The 16984-nt window shown below is 37.3% G+C and overlaps 1 protein-coding gene and 1 long non-coding RNA gene across 8 annotated transcripts; one reads left to right on the top strand and one right to left on the bottom strand.

Annotated features, from left to right (window-relative positions):
• Positions 1-6890: 6890 nt before the first annotated feature.
• On the bottom strand, positions 6891-8743 carry LOC137237357 (protein transport protein Sec24C-like). Of its 3 annotated transcripts, none has more exons than XR_010948922.1 (6): positions 7836-8681; positions 7545-7771; positions 7348-7484; positions 7255-7302; positions 7024-7197; positions 6891-6937 (listed from the first exon to the last, which is right to left on the bottom strand). XR_010948922.1 is itself a non-coding variant. In XM_067760887.1 (6 exons), the coding sequence occupies exons 3-6, from the start codon at positions 7688-7690 to the stop codon at positions 7112-7114; spliced, it is 417 nt and encodes a 138-aa protein (XP_067616988.1). In that variant the 5' UTR covers positions 7691-7771; positions 7836-8313; positions 8727-8743; the 3' UTR covers positions 6946-7111. The 3 variants fall into 3 exon arrangements, 2 of the variants coding, with proteins under 2 accessions (XP_067616988.1, XP_067616987.1); XM_067760887.1 differs by lacking the exon at positions 6891-6937 and adding an exon at positions 8727-8743 and having other exon boundaries at positions 6946-7197; positions 7836-8313; XM_067760886.1 differs by lacking the exon at positions 6891-6937 and having other exon boundaries at positions 6946-7197; positions 7836-8680.
• A 182-nt stretch (positions 8744-8925) lies between these two features.
• LOC137237355 (uncharacterized) lies at positions 8926-16740 on the top strand. Of its 5 annotated transcripts, none has more exons than XR_010948918.1 (10): positions 8935-9178; positions 9693-10369; positions 10434-10660; positions 10721-10943; positions 11001-11317; positions 11371-11658; positions 11718-11896; positions 11951-12084; positions 14735-15055; positions 15115-16740. It is a non-coding gene; the product is annotated as an uncharacterized lncRNA (long non-coding RNA). The 5 variants fall into 5 exon arrangements; XR_010948920.1 differs by having other exon boundaries at positions 8936-9178; positions 9766-10369; positions 11728-11896; XR_010948917.1 differs by having other exon boundaries at positions 8937-9178; positions 9766-10369.
• Positions 16741-16984: the final 244 nt, after the last annotated feature.

Here is a 16984-nt window from a genome sequence, read left to right as displayed (position 1 = left end):
GTTTTCCAATCTCTTCTAACCGAGCAAAAAAATAATATTAAGCTTTAGAAAAAACTCCAATTATTTGAATAATCTACAACTTAAAGCTTAGTAGAAATTCAGATCAAGAATATTCAAAGGTGTCGTGGATCCGATTGCTGTCGTAATTGAAGAACTTGAAAATGTACGACTATTAATTGAGTCAGACTTATTATTGTTCTATATCTAATCATTCAAGCAATAATTCTGCAACCCTTAGCAGGAGTATTGATTGGTTTCAAATCTAATTCCGACAGCAATCATATCACGACATCCCTTATTATATATACACATGAAATTGTAACTTAAATTAATACAGTTCACATAAAGAAAAGTATTTTAATAATAAATAAACTCGCTTGATTGGTTTTCGTTTTCCAATTGAAATCTTTTCCAAGCGAACAGAAAATAATTTCAAGCTTTAGAAAAAACTCCAATAATTTGAATCAATTTAAATCTACAACTAAAAGCTAATTAGAAATTCAGATTAGATTTACTCTTTTTTTCAGATCAAGAATATTCAAAGGTGTCGTGGAATCCGATTGCTGTCGTAATTGAATTTGAAAGTAATAAAGTAAAGTAAAATATGAATTTAAAAATGTAGGACTAGTAATTGAGTCAGACTTATTATTGTTCTAAATCTAATCATTCCATCAATAATTCTGCAACCCTTAGCAGAAGTATTGATTGGTTTCAAATCTAATTCCGACAGCAATCGTATCACGACATCCCTTATTATATATGCACATGAAATTGTAACTTAAATTAATACAGTTCATATAAAGAAAAGTAAGTATTTTAATAACAAATAAACTCGCTTAATTTATTTATTTATTTATCAGTCTACAAATTAAACAATTATACAGACCAAATAACCGACACTTAAATCTCAGATGTAATACACGATATAAACAACATAAGCAGTCATCAATTTTAAAGTAATATTTAAACAGTATTGAATTAAACGCTTGACAATTTCAATTGAAAACTTAGAAGTAAGCAAAAGATAAAATGTTGAAAATGTGTTAAAATGTACTCATGAAGGAGCTAGTAAATAACAATTTATGAAATTGACAATAAAGCAAATTAATAGTAGATAAAATATATACAGAATAGAATTTATACAGAGTAAATTTGATTGCATACATAAAAAAAATAATGATCACAACGCAATTTTGCAAACAATTTTCAAGTAACTGGTACTTCAAATTTGAAACAGAGGGTTGAACAGTATATCACGGTTTAGCGTTCTTTGCTTCATTTCGAATTACAAATTTAATGTAGTTAAAAGGTATTTTTTAATACCAAGAAACGAGTCGCAGACGTCTAAATTTTTACAGTGTTTATTAAAATCACGACAAGCAATGAAGTGGTTCGTGCATTTCATAATTCGACCTGCATGTAGCTACAAAAATTGATTGAAAATGTCTAGATGGCCTAATAGGAACGTTAAACTTAATTTCACCAAGCAAAAATGGACTATTTATTGACCCTCTTATTAATTTAACAATAAATAAGACACCCAGCATCTCCCTGCGGCTCTGCAATGTAGGTAGCTGTATTAGTTTTAACCGGCTGCAATAGGGTGGAAGATTTTTAGAAGGATCCCATGGTAAGTGTTTTAAAGCGAAAAGCAAAAATTGTTTCTGGACCGATTCCAGCTTGTCAGAATGAACCTGATAACGCGGATTCCAAATTATTGAAGCATATTCCAAAGTAGGTCTGACCAATGTGGTAAAAAGAGTTTTTGTAACGTATGGGTCATTAAATTCTTTAGACCAACGTTTAACGAAAGCCAAAGTACCTTTCGCGCTATTCACGCAAGATTCAATGTGAAGTTTAAAATCGAGTTTTGGGTCCATTGTAACGCCTAAATCAATAAAATTAGTAACTTGCTTGATTACATAGTCGCCAATAACATAATCATGGGATTGGAAGGACTTCCTTGTAAAACACATGAACTTACATTTAGGTAGGTTTAGTGACATGGCGTTTACATTACACCAGTCGCCAAGACTATTCAGATCAGCCTGAAGACATGCCTTATCCACGGGTGAGCGGATAGGCATTACAAGTTTGACATCATCAGCGTACATCAACGGCTTACAGCTCTCCAAAACACTAGGAAGGTCATTAATGAACAACAGGAACAAAACCGGACCAAGATGGCTGCCTTGGGGAACACCAGAAGTTACGTTTATGAACCGAGACCAACAATTATTAAATATAACTGTTTGTTTTCTTTCCCTCGTTTTCCAATTGAAATCCTTTCCAAGCGAACAAAATAATTTTAAGCTTTAGAAAAAACTCCAATTATTTGAATCAATTTAAATCTACAACTTAAAGCTAATTAGAAATTCAGATTAGATTTACTCTTTTTTTTTAGATCAAGAATATTCAAAGGTGTCGTGGAATCCGATTGCTGTCGTAATTGATGAACTTAAAAATGTACGACTAGTAATTGAGTCAGACTTATTATTGTTCTAAATCTAATCATTCAAGCAATAATTCTGCAACCCATAGCAGGAGTATTGATTGGTTTCAAATCTAATTCCGACAGCAATCGTATCACATCCCTTATTATATATGTACGTGATATTGCAACTTAAATTAATACAATTGATATAAAGAAAACTAAGTACTTTAATAATAATAATAACTCTCTTAATTGGTTTTTGTTTTCCAATTGAAATCTTTTCTAAGCGAGCAGAAAATAATTTTAAGCTTTAGAAAAAACTCCAATTATTTGAATAATCTACAACTTAAAGCTTAGTAGAAATTCAGATTAGGTTTACTCTTTTTTCAGATCAAGAATATTCAAAGGTGTCGTGGAATCCGATTGCTGTCATAATTGATGAACTTAAAAATGTACGATTTGTAATTAAGTCAGACTTATTATTGTTCTAAATCTAATTATTCAAACAATAATTCTACAACCCATAGCAGGAGTATTGATTGGTTTCAAATCTAATTCCGACAGCAATCGTATCACATCCCTTATTATATATGTATGTGATATTGCAACTTAAATTAATACTGTTGATATAAAGAAAAGTAAATACTTTAATAATAAATCAACTCTCTTAATTGATTTTTGTTTTCCAATTGAAATCATTTCCTGTGCATGCACATCGCTAACCTGTGTTTGCAAAAGATATGATTATACTGTCTTCGATAGATAGTCGGACGAGCCGCTACTCGGCGAAGTAGAGATGACCGTTGTGTCGGTGGCAGCTGTTACAACAGCAGTTTCTAACTTTACACCATCCGTACGGTGTGATGAAAGCTTCACTGCCTTTTCCAATTGCTTGGCGCCAGCAATTTTTGCTGTTTGTAACGCTTTAGCTGTAATGCAAATATATAGATGGGTTAAAGTGGTTTTCGTATGTTATTCAACAACTCACCCTATACCATCATCACAGCCTCCTCATCGATTTTGAATATGTGTACTGTTTCAGTATTCAGACCCAGTTCGTTTGGTGCAATATTTTCGATTTGATGAATATGTATACTATCCGTTAGGCAGACAATTAGGTGCAATCGATTCATTCATATACTGTGGGTATTTGAGCCGTAGACGCAATGGCAGATATTTTGATTCTTTTTGAAGTGTAACATTTGTAAACAGTTGGGTTTCTCTGCTGTCACCATCACCACTAGAGAGCTATTGAAGAAACGCTCGACCAAGATAATATATGAGATTTACACGCATAGATTTCTTCCAACTTTTCACAGTTATTGATGGAGAAAATGCGAAAGCCATATTTACCATCCAATACCGAAATAGAACTGTAGAGGAAGAAACATTTTATAAAATTTAATAAAATCAAAAAATGATAGTTGTGCTAAAATGGGGTAACGTATTGTATGTTAAAGTATAGCGAAGTCTCAGCGGCTTTGTCCTGGTGAAAATTGAGTTTGAATAGGTTTTATTCTTCATTCTTAGAAACATGTACGAAGGTACCTGGTAAGATATTAAAAATCCTCAACGCTTTTTTTGCTATAACTTAAAAAAACTCATATTCAAACTTCTGCTTAACTTCTACATATCAATAGCTACCTTTACCACCAGGAGTCACTATTGCTTCTACGCCTATGCTATTTATTGTTTCCTACATCGATGAGCTTTGTAATAAAATAAACAGCTATCTCCCCAATCTCTCCAGTTTTGTCGCCTCACGAAACCTGATATTTTCACCAACCAAATCATCGGTGACCTTATTTAAAACATGACCGCGCCAAATGTCGACCATATGGCATTACCCTACCGCCTGTCTTACACCCTAAAATTTTGGGTGTGACTTTCGATCAGGATCTACATCTTGGAGAGCATGCACAGGCAATTGTAACGAAAATCGTCGTTGGTGTGAGGTCTTAACCGATCTCCAGATCTGTAGAAAGGAACTTATTAGCTTAATGCTTAAGATGATGCGGGAATAACCAAGTAAGCTCCTTCCAACCTTTGATTCGGGGGATGGTATAATGGTATGAAGATGATAGCGTGCGACAACATCGCGAGCTTGCGATGGCTGGAGGAAGTGGTTCCAAACCTCCAAAGGCAGGGTACGAATGCTCGTTTTGAGATGGTGGATAAAGCGCAAATCCCCAAGGTAACAAAAGTTAAGGTATGGATACCATGCGTGATGAAGTCGGAGGATATAATTTTATATAATTATAATTTTATATAATGGGATTCAAGGGGTTGTGTAGCGCAATATATAGCTTCTCCAACCCAATTGTCAACCTCACCTTCGAGCGGCGAATCCCGTTTCACTACCAGACGAGGCTCTGGCGACCCCAAGCTCCTCATGGAACTTGGGGGTGGGGAGGGAGGGATGGCCTGAAGGTTTAATGTGGCCATATAAATCGTTCCCGAGATGGTCGGGCCAGCACCTTAATGGTGCTGTGTTACCGGAGCGTATCGGATCTGTATCCGACAAAGGACCATCACATCGATAACACTCCCCAAAGCCTTCGGGGAGTAACTAATCGCTACAACAACAACAACAACAACAACAAGTCGGAGGATACACTGCGACTTTTGCAGAATCAGAATCCGAACATACCGACACAGGATTCGAAGGTCCTTACTGTATCTCGGCCTACGGACGAAGGTTAGTTATACATCTTCCAAATAAACAAGCAGGCGGAGGATATATTGTACGCGCAGCTTGGAAAAATGTCCTTAGGTACAGGCAAAATGTATATGCGACTCAGGAAAAGAAGTCGCGGGTATTAAAGTCCTAACACGGTGGACGTCGAAAAGGACCTCAAAAGCCTAAGGGAAAAAATACAGGTGGAGGTAGCCCACGTCACCCCGAATGTGTTAGAAGGGGACCAACAGCCAGATGGTGCTGTGAGTCGCACAGAGGAACACCCGGCACAACAGGTACAAGAGGCTGAAGGGGGCTTCGAACACTCTAAACCAAAAGGGCTAGAGGAGGACCACGACGTCACGATGAAGGTGCTGGAGGGGGACAAGCAGCCCATTGGTACTGCGAGTCATACAGATAAACCTCCAACACAGTAAAGTGGCGTCGAGCGAACTCCTCCTCCTAACGCGCTGATCCAGGAGCCGTGGCTTCCATCGGGAGGAAAGGTTTCTGGACTTAGCGCGCGCGGATTTGGCGTTTACTATGCGCAAACGGAAGGACGGGTGCGAGCTGTAGAAATGGTAAGGACACAGCTGCATTCATATATGCTGCCTAATTACACTACTGAGGACTTCGTAGTGGTGGTGAAATCGCCGGGCTCAGATGGTACATGTCCGGCCAAGCTACAAGTTTCAAGTAGGGCGGTCGTGGGATGGCTTAAAATAATATTCGCTGGGTGCATAAACTGAATCATGTACCGCACTCTTGGAGAACTGCTCGTGTAGCTTTCCTACCAAAGGCGGGGAAGATCGCTCACGTGTATCCCAAAGATTATAGACCCATAATTTCTGCTCAAAACCTTTGAGAGGCTGATATATGTGTACATAAAGTCCAACAAACAAATTTTATAGTTTTTTCTTCCGGAGTTGGACACAATCTTTTCATAATTTTACTTAACAATTTAAGATTAGAAATTTTTTTCAATTTGTATTTTGACTTACCAGCAACAACAGAATCATGTTTAATTGTACGCCGCACAATCATTATAGCATCATGTAACGAAGCTCAGTTTCTTTCAAAAATTGTTCGACACCGCCACGTAAAATCAATGCATATGTTCTAGCATTAACGCAACCTTTAAATAATTATAAACTATAAAAATGAAGTTAATGTCAAACCCACTATCAAACCTTGGAAAATGTTGAAATGTTCACCAACAACTTGACGTTCTTCAAAGTAATCACATTGACCCAAAACACTTGATTTAATATCATTAGCTGTAGTCATAACAGCGCCACCACAAGCTTTCATTGTACGTTTCAAATCTTCTTCTTGTACACTAACAGAACATTTCACGATCTGCAAAATACTGTGTACCAACATCACCAATTGGTAGTTTAGAAAACACAACATTGACGCCTTACTTACCTATTTTATTGTACAGGAGACGCCATTCAGCATTAACAATTTTCTGATACTCTTGGACATTGGAGACCATTGCTGTGGCAGAGCATTTTTCCAATAAAGCACTTTGTTGTTCCTTTGATTGGCGCTTCCACATGTACAGTCATGTCATATTTTGGTCATGCATAATTATAATGCTTTACGTATAGCTTTAATGATGATACGTGCATGCACGCCTTCCTCAGTATAAGGTTTAACTTGTTTTAAGATTTCACCTGCTTAAAGTACTACTGAAGTGGGGCCTTCGCCGACCTGATAAGAGAAACATTTTTATTCTACACATTCTAATATAACAAAAAACTTACCTCAGCATTTTGAAATTTGGCGATGTCTACTAGAGTTTTACGGCTGGATTCACAATATTCAATAGTTTCATAATGGTTGCCCCATCATTTGAAATTGTGGCCTTACCACTGGAATCAACAATATGCTTGTCCATACTACGTGAACCCAATTGAATGCGAGGCATTGATGTGGATATGAGTTGAGGTTTACCATGAGAGCTATCGGTACCCAAGCATTTTTTACACAAATACTCATGTACCCAATACAAGTTCAGGACGTTCATTATTATCGACACGCTGTACGGTATGGCCCAAATGTTGGAAATATGCAGTTGGCACTGTTGACAAAAAATATGGATCAATGAACACAAGTAAAAGTGAAAGTATTTTTTTACCATCTCTTGTTACTTTACACATTAGACATTGGAAACGACGACCAGCATCTACAAGTTTCTATTGAGCCTTGCAACGATTAGATCTAATTGCACCCAATTCACCAAAATTTACAATGGGTGGCTCATATTCACCCTCATCCGTTCGTGCCATTGGTGAGGCGGTAAGTGTAATGGACAAAGCTGTTGTTTTTAATAAATCAGCTGTTGCAGGTATGCAATACAAAGTCGACCTGCAAAGAAGAAAGATCAATGTAATTGCCAAACAAAACATTAATTTCGATTATCGATACCTAACGTAACGTGGCGAGGAGTTACCCTGATCTTCTACCACATATTTTGTGGTCACCAATGGTGGTAATAAACCCTGTTCATTAGTAATAAAAGCACCACCAGCGCTATTTTGATTTTCAATGATAACGCTTATCGGATTTGGCATCTGATCGGGATCTAAACGGCGTTGGGCTTGATCATACTGTTGCGGCTGTTGATATTTACCAGTAACAGGTGCAGGTGGTTGCTAAAGAAAATAACACAAAAATAATCATCAGCAAATTTGTAAATTATTAGTTGTATTAGCATACATTATAACCAGGAGGTCCGGACGTGTCCGGGTATTGGGGGTTGACACGACTTGGGTGGTTGACTGAGCGTTGGCGTCTGTCCAGGTTGTGTTGGTGGCATCATAAAAGCCATCAATAACAAGTGCCAAGAATATATCCGCGGCATACCTGCCGACCAAAATGATTCAAGGGGTTGTGATTGCCAAACTCACCTACCCGTGGCGAATCCTGTACCTAACAATTTGGTGTGAACAATTGGTGCCAGTTAACCCTCTGAAATAATCGGCGCAATTGTACGCCATTGTGTTGGCATTAATTAGGCAAAATGCAAAAACTTTTCATCCTCCTCGCGTGACCATTCTGTCTTCTTTAAGCTAGGATCAAGCCATTCGTACCAGCGTGCCTTACATTGCTTGGCAGATTTGCGGTGCAGCAGTGATACAATACGTGATCACTGGTTTTTGCCATATTTCATTACAGCTACTTTGAGGATTTCATCCTGAAAGTTATCAATTTAGTTAATAAACGGCCAAGAGTAACCAGTCGCGTTAAATGCTTATCTCAGTGTTTCTCCACACACCACCTGTTATCATTATTCGCGGCATGGTGCTATATAATTGTGAATTCTTTTGATGAGCACAAAAATCAAATCAAAAATTTTTGTCGAAATAAACAGCAAAAATTATTGTATATTAAAGACTTTGGGAAAATTTTAGAATAGCACCCCCGAGTTTGGGGTAAAACTTGGTATCAAATGAAAGAGGGAGTTCTCCCGATCACAAATATATATATTTTAAAGTGCGCAAACTTATAATTTAAAAGTTATTTTTTGTTAAAGTTTGCAAATTTAATAAATTTCTATAGAACTTTAAATTACAATTTACACATCTTTCAAAACCTTAATCCACATACATATCTATATACATTGGCAACGATAAACTTAAATTGCATTTTAGTATATTTCACATTTCATTTTTGCATTGTTTTCACTTATTATAAATGTTTTTATTAAATCAATCGCGCTTTTGTAGCAACATGCACATATATATATATATATACATATATTTTATTGATGACATTACAACCCTGCAAAAATCGTGTGACCAAAAACGCACACAAACACACGAATTTTTGACAGGGGTGACGATTTGGAATGAAAAATTCTTCAAATGAAATAGCATGTTGACAAATTTAGCTTTCCCACAATGTATCGTGCTCTCTCGCACCTATTATTTTTATAGGGATAGCAAAATACGTAATTTTTGCGTGCAAAAAAATTCGCCATTTCTAATTCAGCAGAGACAGCAAAACATTTGGTGGTCGAACATTTTTTCAATTTTGAGAGTTTTAAATGGAATATCTCCGTAAATATTTAAAATTAACAGGGAGTTCTCCAGATCACATATATATATATTTTAAAGCTCGCAAACTTATAATTTAAAAGTAATTTGGTGTTAAAGTTTGCAAATTTCTATACAAATTTTATATGTGTATACGTATGTATATATATGTGGCAGCACAGCTTTGTAATGTCATCAATAAAATATATGTATATATATATATATGTGCATGTTGCTACAAAAGCGCGATTGATTTAATAAAAACAATAAGTGAAAACAATGCAAAAATGAAATGTGAAATATACTAAAATGCAATTTAAGTTTATCGTTGCCAATTTATATAGATATGTATGTGGATTAAGGTTTTGAAAGATGTGTAAATTGTTATTTAAAGTTCTATAGAAATTTATTAAATTTGCAAACTTTAACAACAAATAACTTTTAAATTATAAGTTTGGGCACTTTAAAATATATATCTTTCATTTGATACCAAGTTTTACCCCGAACTCGGGGGTGCTATTCTAAAATTTTCCCAAAGTCTTTAATATACAATAATTTTTGCTGTTTATTTCGACAAAAATTTTTGATTTGATTTTTGTGCTCATCAAAAGAATTCACAATTATATAGCACCATGCCGCGAATAATGATAACAGGTGGTGTGTGGAGAAACACTGAGATAAGCATTTAACGCGACTGGTTACTCTTGGCCGTTTATTAACTAAATTGATAACTTTCAGGATGAAATCCTCAAAGTAGCTGTAATGAAATATGGCAAAAACCAGTGGTCACGTATTGTATCACTGCTGCATCGCAAATCTGCCAAGCAATGTAAGGCACGCTGGTACGAATGGTTTGATTCTAGCTTAAAGAAGACAGAATGGTCACGCGAGGAGGATGAAAAGTTTTTCATTTTGCCTAATTAATGCCAACACAATGGCGTACAATTGCGCCGATTATTTCAGAGGGTTAACTGGCACCAATTGTTCACACCAAATTGTTAGGTACAGGATTCCCCACGGGTAGGTGAGGTTGGCAATCACAACCCCTTGAATCATTTTGGTCGGCAGGTATGCCGCGGATATATTCTTGGCACTTGTTATTGATGGCTTTTATGATGCCACCAACACAACCTGGACAGACGCCAATGCTCAGTCAACCACCCAAGCCGTGTCAACCCCCAATACCCGGACACGTCCGGACGTCCTGGTTATAATGTATGCTAATACAACTAATAATTTACAAATTTGCTGATGATTATTTTTGTGTTATTTTCTTTAGCAACCACCTGAACCTGTTACTGGTAAATATCAACAGCCGCAACAGTATGATCAAGCCCAACGCCGTTTAGATCCCGATCAGATGCCAAGTCCGATAAGCGTTATCATTGAAAATCAAAATATGGCTGGTGGTGCTTTTATTACTAATGAACAGGGTTTATTACCACCATTGGTGACCACAAAATATGTGGTAGAAGATCAGGGTAACTCCTCGCCACGTTACGTTAGGTATCGATAATCGAAATTAATGTTTTGTTTGGCAATTACGTTGATCTTTCTTCTTTGCAGGTCGTCTTTGTATTCCATACAGCTTATTTATTAAAAACAACAGCTTTGTCCATTACACTTACCGCCTCACCAATGGCACGAACGGTTGAGGGTGAATATGAGCCACCCATTGTAAATTTTGGTGAATTGGGTGCAATTAGATATAATCGTTGCAAGGCTCAATAGCAACTTGTAGATGCTGGTCGTCGTTTCCAATGTCTAATGTGTAAAGTAACAAGAGATGGTAAAAAAAATCTTTCACTTTTACTTGTGTTCATTGATCCATATTTTTTCTCAACAGTGCCAACTGCATATTTCCAACATTTGGGCCATACCGGACAGCGTGTCGATAAATATGAACGTCCTGAACTTGTATTGGGTACATGAGTATTTGTGTAAAAAATGCTTGGGTACCGATAGCTCTCATGGTAAACCTCAACTCATATCCACATCAATGCCTCGCATTCAATTGGGTTCACGTAGTATGGACAAGCATATTGTTGATCCCAGTGGTAAGGCCACAATTTCAAATGATGGGGCAACCATTATGAAACTATTGAATATTGTGAATCCAGCCGTAAAACTCTAGTAGAAATCGCCAAATTTCAAAATGCTGAGGTAAGTTTTTTGTTATATTAGAATGTGTAGAATAAAAATGTTTCTCTTATCAGGTCGGCGATGGCACCACTTCAGTAGTACTTTAAGCAGGTGAAATCTTAAAACAAGTTAAACCATATGTTGAGGAAGGCGTGCATGCACGTATCATCATTAAAGCTATACGTAAAGCATTATAATTATGCATGACCAAAATATTACATGGCTGTACATGTGGAAGCGCCAATCAAAGGAACAACAAAGTGCTTTATAGGAAAAATGCTCTGCCACAGCAATGTCCTCCAATGTCCAAGAGTATCAGAAAATTGTTAATGCTGAATGGCGTCTCCTGTACAATAAAATAGGTAAGTAAGGCGCCAATGTTGTGTTTTCTAAACTACCAATTGGTGATGTTGGTACACAGTATTTTGCAGATCGTGAAATGTTCTGTTAGGGTACCAGAAGAAGATTTGAAACGTACAATGAAAGCTTGTGGTGGAGCTGTTATGACTACAGCTAATGATATTAATTCAAGTGTTTTGGGTCAATGTGATTACTTTGAAGAACGTCAAGTTGGTGGTGAACATTTCAACATTTTCCAAGGTTTGATAGTGGGTTGACATTAACTTCATTTTTATAGTTTATAATTATTTAAAGGTTGCGTTAATGCTAGAACATATACATTGATTTTACGTGGCGGTGCCGAACAATTTTTGAAAGAAACTGAGCTTCGTTACATGATGCTATAATGATTGTGCGGCGTACAATTAAACATGATTCTGTTGTTGCTGGTAAGTCAAAATACAAATTGAAAAAAATTTCTAATCTTAAATTGTTAAGTAAAATTATGAAAAGATTGTGTCCAACTCCGGAAGAAAAAACTATAAAATTTGTGTAAGTGAAATGATAATTATTGCTTTTGGTTGCTATTTTGAGGCATCGTCATCGAGTTCCTTCTGATCTATACGATCCCATGCCGAATGCCGGTTCTTTTGCATTCTTTTACATGCATAAAGTGCCGTTTAAGCCTTCCTCACCCTCTCCTCCACGTTGAGCTTCCATGACAGCTTACTGTCTAGGATCATTCCTAGATATTTTGTGCAAGGTTTCCCCGTAGGGTCGCCCCTCCTAACTTAGGCCTGGTCCAATTAGGCACCTTGTACCTCTTTGTAAACAAGACCATATGCAACGTCATCTGCGTAAACCGTAAGTTTTTCTGGTCCCTCGTAGAATCCCCTAAGCAGTTGGTTAATGACCAGCGTCCACAGCAGAGGTGATAGCACCCGGAGTGTCCCTGTCCACTAATTTCGTGGCCGCGTACAATCCCCATTGCGATGTAATCTTACTGCAGTTTAACATGCAGTCGATCCATCTGGGTAAGGCTGGATGTACTTTAACGTAATTAAGACCATCAATAATAGCCCTTTTAGAAAGCCCCGGCAATGCTTAAGAAGACTTCTAGAGCATATTCCTTATATTCCAGGGCTTTTTCTATGCTTATTACCACCCTATGCAATGCGGTGTCTACTGACTTGCCTTTGGTGTACGCCTGTTGTGTTGTGGATAGCAGCTTTTCATCCACGTTGGACTTTATGTACACATCTATCAGCCTCTCAAAGGTTTCTTCGGGATACACGTGACCGATCTTCCCCGCCTTTGGTAGGAAAGCTACACGAGCAGTTCTCCAAGAGTGCGGTACATGATTCAGTTTATGCACCCATCGAATATTATTTTAAGCCATCCCACGACCGCCCTACTTGAAACTTGTAGCATGGCCGGACATGTACCATCTGAGCCCGGCGATTTCACCACCACTACGAGGTCCTCAGTAGTGTAATTAGGCAGCATATATGAATGCAGCTGTTTCCTTACCATTACTACAGCTCCCACCCGTCCTTCCGTTTGCGCATAGTAAACGCCAAATCCGCGCGCGCTAAGTCCAGAACCCTTTCATCCCGATGGAAGCCACGGCTCCTGGATCAGCGCGTTAGGAGGAGGAGTTCGCTCGACGCCACTTTACTGTGTTGGAGGTTTATCTGTATGACTCGCAGTACCAATGGGCTGCTTGTCCCCCTCCAGCACCTTCATCGTGACGTCGTCGTCCTCCTCTAGCCCTTTTGGTTTAGAGTGTTCGAAGCCCCTTCAGCCTCTTGTACCTGTTGTGCCGGGTGTTCCTCTGTGCGACTCACAGCACCATCTGGCTGTTGGTCCACTTCTAACAAATTCGGGGTGACGTGGGCTACCTCCACCTGTCTTTTTTCCCTTAGGCTTTTGAGGTCCTTTTCGACGTCCACCGTGTTAGGACTTTAATACCCGCGACTTTTTTTCCTGAGTCGCATATACATTTTGCCTGTACCTAAGGACATTTTTCCAAGCTGCGCGTACAATATATCCTCCGCCTGCTTGTTTATTTGGAAGATGTATAACTAACCTTCGTCCGTAGGCCGAGATACAGTAAGGACCTTCGAATCCTGTGTCGGTATGTTCGGATTCTGATTCTGCAAAAGTCGCAGTGTATCCTCCGACTTCATCACGCATGGTATCCATACCTTAACTTTTGTTAACTTGGGGATTTGCGCTTTATCCACCATCTCAAAACGAGCGTTCTTGCCCTGCCTTTGGAGGTTTGGAAGCACTTCCTCCAGCCATCGCAAGCTCGCGATGTTGTCGCACGCTATCATCTTCATACCATTATACCATCCCCCGAATCAAAGGATGGAAGGAGCTTACTTGGTTATTCCCGCATCATCTTAAGCATTAAGCTAATAAGCTCCTTTTCTACAGATCTGGAGATCGGCTAAGACCTCACACCAACGACGATTTTCGTTACAATTGCTAGTGCATGCTCTCCAAGATGTAGATCCTGATCGAAAGTCACACCCAAAATTTTAGGGTGTAAGACAGTCGGTAGGGTAACGCCATATGGTCGACATTTGGCGCGGTCATGTTTTAAATAAGGTCACCGATGATTTGGTTGGTGACAATATCAGCTTTCGCGAGGCGACAAAACTGGAGAGATTGGGGAGATAGCTGTTTATTTTATTACAAAGCTCATCGATGTAGGAAACAATAGCATAGGCGTAGAAGCAATAGTGACTCCTGGTGGTAAAGGTCGCTATTGATATGTAGAAGTTAAGCAGAAGTTTGAATATGAGTTTTTTAAGTTATAGCAAAAAAAGCGTTGTTTTTAATATCTTACCAGGTACCTTCGTACATGTTTCTAAGAATGAAGAATAAAACCTATTCAAACTCAATTTTCACCAGGACAAAGCCGCTGAGACTTCGCTATACTTTAACATACAATACATTACCCCATTTTAGCACAACTATCATTTTTTGATTTTATTAAATTTTATAAAATGTTTCTTCCCCTACTGTTCTATTTCGGTATGGGATGGTAAATATGGCTTTCGCATTTTCTCCATCAATAACTGTGAAAAGGTGGAAGAAATCTATGCGTGTAAATCTCACATATTATCTTGGTCGAGCGTTTCTTCAATAGCTCTCTAGTGGTGATGGTGACAGCAGAGAAACCCAACTGTTTACAAATGTTACACTTCAAAAAGAATCAAAATATCTGCCATTGCGTCTACGGCTCAAATACCCACAGTATATGAATGAATCGATTGCACCTAATTGTCTGCCTAACGGATAGTATACATATTCATCAAATCGAAAATATTGCACCAAACGAACTGGGTCTGAATACTGAAACAGTACACATATTCAAAATCGATGAGGAGGCTGTGATGATGGTATAGGGTGAGTTGTTGAATAACATACGAAAACCACATTAACCCATCTATATATTTGCATTACAGCTAAAGCGTTACAAACAGCAAAAATTGCTGGCGCCAAGCAATTGGAAAACGCAGTGAAGCTTTCATCACACCGTACGGATGGTGTAAAGTTAGAAACTGCTGTTGTTACTGCTGCCACCGACACAACGGTCATCTCTACTTCGCCGAGCAGCGGCTGTTCCGATTAACTATCAAAGACAGTATCATCATATCTTTTGCCAACACGTTCAGCGATGTGCTTACGCAGGACCGTGCCTTCGCTACTTTATGATGAATGTCAATTCCCACCAATGGCTATTGCGGCGCGCGATTGACCAACAAGATGATGGTGCAGTATAGATAAAGAACGTTTGACTGCCGCAGCGAGAGCTTAAACAATTTTTGTTTGAACATAAAAAAGGATTATGCATTTTTTTACTGGTTTAGTGTAGGCTGTTGCGGCGACGTTTGAAGTGAGAAATTTATTAAAATTTTAATTTGATAGTAAGTTTAAACCAAAAAACGCAGTTTAAACCAAGCTTTGCAAGGATTTAATTATTATGAATATAATATAATGTAATATAACAATATTTTGCTATGTACAGTGCTGGCCACTTAGACGACGCTGCAACAATATAGCTCAAAGCAATTAATATATTTTTTATGTTGTTATTAAAGTACTTATTTCTCTTTATATCAACCAATTAAGCGAGTTTATGTTATTATTAAAGTACTTACTTCTTTTTTATATGAACTGTATTAATTTGTTACAATTTCATGTACATATATAATAAAGTATGTCGTGGTACGATTGCTGTTGGAATTAGATTTGAAACCAATCAATACTTCTGCTAAGGGTTGCAGAATTATTGCTGGAATGATTAGATTTAGAACAATAATAAGTCTGACTCAATTACTAGTCCCACATTTTTAAATTCATATTTTACTTTACTTTATTACTTTCAAATTCAATTACGACAGCAATCGGATTCGACGACACCTTTGAATATTCTTGATCTGAAAAAAAAAGAGTAAATCTAATCTGAATTTCTAATTAGCTTTAAGTTGTAGATTTAAATTGATTCAAATAATTTGAGTTTTTTCCAAAGCTTAAAATTATTTTCTGTTGGCTTGGAAAAGATTTCAATTGGAAAACGAAAACCAATTAAGCGAGTTTATTTATTATTAAAATACTTACTTTTCTTTATATGAACTGTATTAATTTAAGTTACAATTTCATGTGCATATATAATAAGGGATGTCGTGATACGATTGCTGTCGGAAATAAATTTGAAACCAATCAATACTCCTGCTAAGGGTTGCAGAATTATTGCTTGATTGATTAGATTTAGAACAATAATAAGTCTGACTCAATAGTCGTACTTTTTTAAGTTCTTCAATTACGACAGCAATCGGATTCCGCAACACCTTTGAATATTCTTGATCTGAATTTCTACTAAGCTTTAAGTTGTAGGTTATTCAAATAATTGGAGTTTTTTCCAAAGCTTAATATTATTTTTTTGCACGCTTAGAAGAGATTTCAATTGGAAAACAAAAACCAATTAAGCGAGTATATTTATTATTAAAGTTCTTCTCTTTTATATGAACTGTATTAATATAAGTTCCAATTTCATGTACATAAATATTGAAAATAATAAATATTGAAAATTCAATTTTTTTGGTTCATATTTTATTCATATGGCTGCTCCAGGTAAAGTAAATCTGCAGGTAAAATTCACGTTATATGGCGGTTATACAAATGGTAAAACCGCAGTAAAATTGATTGTCAAATGACTCGAAAATGTAGAGTGAAATGACGGAAAAATTACCGCCATTTGACGAGCATTGTGACGTGTGTGAGCAGCACAGTACTATGCTCGTATCCTATAGGTGGGAGCGGAATGCACGATCA

This window comes from Eurosta solidaginis, chromosome 1 (genome assembly GCF_040869045.1).
Source record: "Eurosta solidaginis isolate ZX-2024a chromosome 1, ASM4086904v1, whole genome shotgun sequence".
Lineage (NCBI taxonomy): Eukaryota > Metazoa > Arthropoda > Insecta > Diptera > Tephritidae > Eurosta > Eurosta solidaginis.
Note: the sequence above shows the minus strand (reverse complement) of the source record. Positions and strands in the feature narration are given on the sequence as shown.